The sequence below is a fragment of the Ptychodera flava genome, chromosome 6 (genome assembly GCF_041260155.1).
Source record: "Ptychodera flava strain L36383 chromosome 6, AS_Pfla_20210202, whole genome shotgun sequence".
NCBI classification, from domain to species: Eukaryota; Metazoa; Hemichordata; class Enteropneusta; family Ptychoderidae; genus Ptychodera; species Ptychodera flava.
The window spans coordinates 29,142,074-29,147,432 of record NC_091933.1 but is presented as its reverse complement, the minus strand read 5'-3'; the positions used below and the strand labels follow the sequence as shown (position 1 = coordinate 29,147,432).

The following is a 5,359-nucleotide window of genomic DNA, read 5'->3' as shown; positions in this document are numbered from 1 at the left end:
CTCTGTTATGATTCTAAGTAAGTTAGTGATCTTTATGCCTTTGCTAAAACCAACCTGAGTTGTGATTTTCTAACCGAAACAATGATTAAGTAAGGTGGGAACTTTTTCCTAGCTCGACTATCAATGCATTTTATGTACATTTAAGAAAAAAACGTTGTGATTTACACTACTTTCGAGGTTGATATGGAATCTGCTGACGTCACATTGAATCCATGATCAGTCACACTTTGTGTATCAGAAAAAGACTATGGGTTTGGAGTACAATGACTTATAGAAGATATTTCCAAAGTTACTCGGGTTCTCTAAAGGTAAAAAGGGGAAGGCGGCTCGACACACCATACTATTTTTAAGGATGTTCAGTTTTTTCATATGTTACTCTTAATATGTGTATTTTTGGGGGTTTAATTTATTTTTGGATGTACTATGACGATTCGTCGTTCGGTCTGTAGTGTCAAAAATCATCTGTGATCCATTTTAACGTGCATTTCGAAACTCTTAAATGTGAGTTCTTCTTCAGTCTCTTAATATTGTTATCCTTATTTTGTTCGTGTATAACCTCTAGAATTACATTTGTTCATTTAGTAACGAAACTATTATTGATATATTTGGATCTGAATCCAATCCAGTGTGAGATTGTATATTTGTATTGTCTGTGTATGGCCTGTTTTCCTGTGGATGTTGTTGAAGTCTCTTGTTCTTTATTACTTATGTGTTTATTTGTTGTTGTTTTTTTCTCTTTTTCGTTGATCCTTTGCGTTGATTCTGGCTCTTACTACAAGTAATTCATCTTTTAAGTTTTGTTTCTCTTGTATGCTATTATTGGTTTTTCAGGGAACAAAAACTGAAGACGTTCACGTTTTAATTATTTTCCATTTCATTGTTAGTGATTTTATATCGTTTGTTCTAATTTGTGGACTGTATTTGGTTGCGTATGTATATTAGTTTTTTTGTTATTGATTTTCCCTAGTTTGAGGTACGATTCGCACTTTGTGTGTCCAACTTCCTTTTTCTGATTGTGCGATTTCTGTGGTCTTATAACCTTGTTTTTGTTTTGTTTTTGTTTGTTGTTGAAAATTCAACTTTCTTGTCAAAGTCTTGGTTATTATTATATGTTGTTACACGGGCGTATCTCAGCAATTTACCTTAATTAAACCAGTAAAAATACCTTTTTGGGTAGCACGAGTTTCTGGCTAGATATTGAAATGGTCAGTTATTTTGGTGTGAGTTTTTGTGTCGAGAATTCTCCCTTTATCGTATCGTTGACTTTGTAAATCATTAATGACACTTTCAGGAGAATACTCTATTGTAAATTTGAAAGTTCAGTGTAACTTATTGACGTCAGCCATAAATTCACATTCAGCTCAGTTTCTGTTCCCGTATAGATCATGAAAACATCATCTCTGAATCGTTTCCAAAAGGACAGTCTGCTTCTGAGTAGTTTAATGATCTCAGTTTCAATGTTGTAGAATGTTGTATCAGCGATTTCCGGCGAAACTGGTGAACCCAGGCTACAGCCACAAATGTGTTGGTAGACGTTTCTGTTAAATTCAACCGTGTTATGTTGGAGAATTATTGTTAGTAATTCTTTAGTGGAACGCTTCGATCTTTTCTTTATATTTTACAGCTGTAATTGATAGTTGATACTGAATCAAGTGCGTTTGTGACAGCTTGCTTCAGTTTGTGGAGTATTTGTGTACATCGAGATTACATCCAGACTGACTAGTAATGCATTATGTTGTATTGTTATCTTGCTTAGTTTGTTGGTAAAGTCCGTTGTGTCTTTAATGTACATTGGCTGGTTTTGTACAATCAGTTTTAAGAAATATTCTATCTTATGTATTGCGATATTTTATGCATTTCGCTAGAGCAGCCATAAATAATTTGGACCGTGACGACAAATGATTTTGCTGATGCTGGTGACTTTTTTGAATTTTTGGAGTGGATACTGCGTTGGTGTGCATATTATGTGTATTTAAGGGATCATGATATTTGAACGTATCATTTGTCTATTTGTTTATTTTAGTACATGCGTGTAGTTTTCTGGTTGTGTTGTCGCTGTCATTTACATGCACTTTTGTATCGTAATCTCTTTTGGCTTAAAGTCTGTGACTTTCTTCAATATAATCTATTTAATTTGATATTGCTATTCCATTTCCCCTGTCTTTATCTAATGGTTTTATGGTAATGTTATTGTTCAATTTGATAGTGTTTTAATGGCATTTCTTCTGCCTATGCTATGTTAGATTTGGTTGTATTGAAATGAATTTCGGAATTTTCCAGGGATAAATTTTAAGCCTCTATTCAATGTTATTTCTGGAGTTAATAGTTTAACACAATTGGAACTAATTGGGATAATTGGATGGTGACGTAATGTCGATTTAATCTTGAAATGTAATCTAATCTGCTTTTCTTTTATATTACACACTTGTATTTATGAGTAATTTGCGATACTGCAACATTCAGCTATATGGCACCGAACACTTTTCAGAAATTTGCAAAATATGAAAATCCAATTATCCCAAATTAGTTCCAATCGTGCTGTTCATATTCCGAGAGATATTTTAATACATTTAGAGTTCTTAGGGACTCGTATTTGGTACGCCTGTTTGCGTCTTATTTTTTGTTTGTTTCTTTAATTAATTCTTTTCTTTTGCTTCCATTATCAGAGAAGATTTCCTCAATCTGTTAAATTTTCTCTGTGTGTATTTTGAATATGATGGCCTGGCCATCGCATTTCAATGGTAGTTCTTTGGCTGAGCAATTTGGTGGCCATGAAAAAGAGCCCTTTGGTTTGGTCTGGGGAAGTAGTTTTTCGTACGTAACAACTAATATTTTGAGTTTATGTGTAAGTTGTTATTTGACTTCTTCTTCGAAACGTCCGAGGAGCTTCTTTGCTTGTTGTGTTTGATCTCTTTCTCTTAGAGATTGTATTCCTGTAAGACTGTTGTGGTATTTTCGTTTGCCAGTTATTGGACAGGTTATATTTGTGTTCGAGCACGTGTATAATGTTGAGAGAGCTGTAATAAACACGGAGCCTACTTTTACCTCGTTGTAGACTTTTGTTTCGCCATAGTGTCCCAACACTGTGTCCAAAATTGAAAAAGACGAAAATATTAAACATATTACGAGTAACATAGGAATACACTGAATATTCGCAAAAATAGTATAGTGTGTGGAGCTGCCTTCCCCTTTGCCGCACCAATTCATTTAGCATTCATTGTAGCATTGTTTATAATCTACTTTGGTACAGTTCAAGCTTTCCTATAAAATATGGTTTATGTGTTAATTTATGCAAATTAGTATTTAAATTTATTCATCTATGATTACTAACCTTTTTTAGTTGAAGCACTAATAGAAATGTGCTTTTACTAGCAGACTTTAACAATATAAAGCCTACTTCTACTGCTTCCAATGGTAATTTGTGATAATTTTGTGTTAATTTATGCAAATTAGTATTTAAATTTATTCATCTATGATTACTAACCTTTTTTTTAGTTGAAGCACTAATAGAAATGTGCTTTTACTAGCAGACTTTAACAATATAAAGCCTACTTCTACTGCTTCCAATGGTAATTTGTGATAATTTTGTGTTAATTTATGCAAATTAATATTTAAACTAATTCATCTATGATTACTAACCTTTTTTTTAGTTGAAGCACTAAAAGAAATGTGCTTTTACTTGCAGACTTTAACAATATAAAGCCTACTTCTACTGCTTCCAATGGTATTTTGTGATAATTTGGCGGCCATTTTGTTTATGCTAATTATCTAAAATTGCTCAATACTGACAGAGATCCAGTAACTATTTTTTTTATACTTTGGTTATCTTGACTAGCAAAACCCGGTTTAAAAAAAACTTAAGACCCTAACACAAGGTTCAGGACAAAAAGTGGATTTGGCTGCCGGACTCATACACAAATACACACATACACACATACACACATACACACATACATACATACACACACATACATACATACATACATACACACATACATACATACATACATACATACATACATACATACATACATATATACATACATCTGAGTCATAAGGTGTAGTTGTACTTAGTCCGTCTATTTTAGCTTTGTATCGAGCAGTGTTGTCCAAATCTTTGTTATGAGTCATCTATGTCACTTATGGTATTTTTTTTCTTTTCTTATAGATGCCACCAGCGGTACAACTGTAGACTGGGGTTACGGAGACAGGGGTATCGTCCACTCCTACACATTTGAACTGCGTGACACAGGAGAATACGGCTTCGCTCTTCCCGAGGATCAAATCATTCCAACGGGTGAAGAGAACTATGCAGGCTTTGTAGCTCTGTGTGTCCACGTTGCAAGATCGTAGGCAAAAGCTCAAAAGACTCCATGATGTAATCAAATTTTACATAAATTGACAGAAACAAACAGAATGGATCAATAAAACTTTTCTGATGCAGAAAATTTAATACTTGTGTTGTGTATTATTGTTCCTAAAGGGATGACTTCCAGTGCATGGTATTCAGTGATGTCTATTTTAGTTTTAATAAACATCTATTACCTGGCCATGAGGGCTATAGCGCCCGTCTATTACCCTGACAGGCCGTGCGTTACCAAAACACATCGCTATTCCCCGAGGCCGTAGGCCGAGGGGCAAGGCGATGTGTTTCTGGTAACCCACGGCCACGAGGGGTAATAAATGGGCGCTATAGCCCGAATAAAGTCCAGGTTATAGGTGTTTTATAACACACCACACGCTCGTGTTGTATTATGTTATAGTTTTTAATGTGCTTTGATATTTTGCACCTCAGCAATCCATCATAAGGGATGGACCATTAGACCTTTGGAGGGGGGTGGTCACAATGAAATTGTGAAATTTTTTTTTTTACTATTGTAAATTTCTGAAATTTATTTTTTCCAATTGAGATTTGCTGTGCAAATTTTTTTTTCAGAGTAAATTTTCAGATTTATAATTTTTTTTTCGTTCGTCGCTGTCTGAAGATAAAGAGGGCAAACATGTGGTGCCAAGCACCACAAGCGGCCACGCAAGCGGTCACTGGGAAGAGGTCAGGAGAGGGGTGTCCCCCTGCTGCTGTTGGAGCTTTTGAAAATAGAGATTAAAATGGTGTTATTTGGTGGCACTTGGGGAGTATTTTTGCGGGGGGTGGTCAGGAGGGGGTGTCCCCCTCCTGCCGTTGGAGCTTTTGAAAAATAGAGATTAAAATGGTGTTATTTGGTGGCACTTGGGGAGTATTTTTGCGGGGGAGGTCAGGACGGGGTGTCTCCCCCTCCTGCTGTTGGAGCTTTTGAAAAATAGAGATAAAAATGGTGTTATTTGGTGGCACTTTGGGAGCATTTTTTTCGGATTACACATC

General features: G+C 35.3%; 1 protein-coding gene across 1 annotated transcript in view; it reads left to right on the top strand.

The window, feature by feature from the left end:
- Positions 1-4,453, top strand: part of LOC139135429 (carboxypeptidase B-like) — a 12,539-nt gene extending 8,086 nt beyond the window's left edge. Inside the window, exon 10 of the mRNA XM_070702809.1 lies at positions 4,169-4,453. Within this exon, the coding sequence (XP_070558910.1) occupies positions 4,169-4,353 (185 nt within the window). The 3' untranslated portion in view covers positions 4,354-4,453. The remainder of the gene's footprint in view (positions 1-4,168) is intronic.
- The last annotated feature ends 906 nt before the right edge of the window (positions 4,454-5,359 follow it).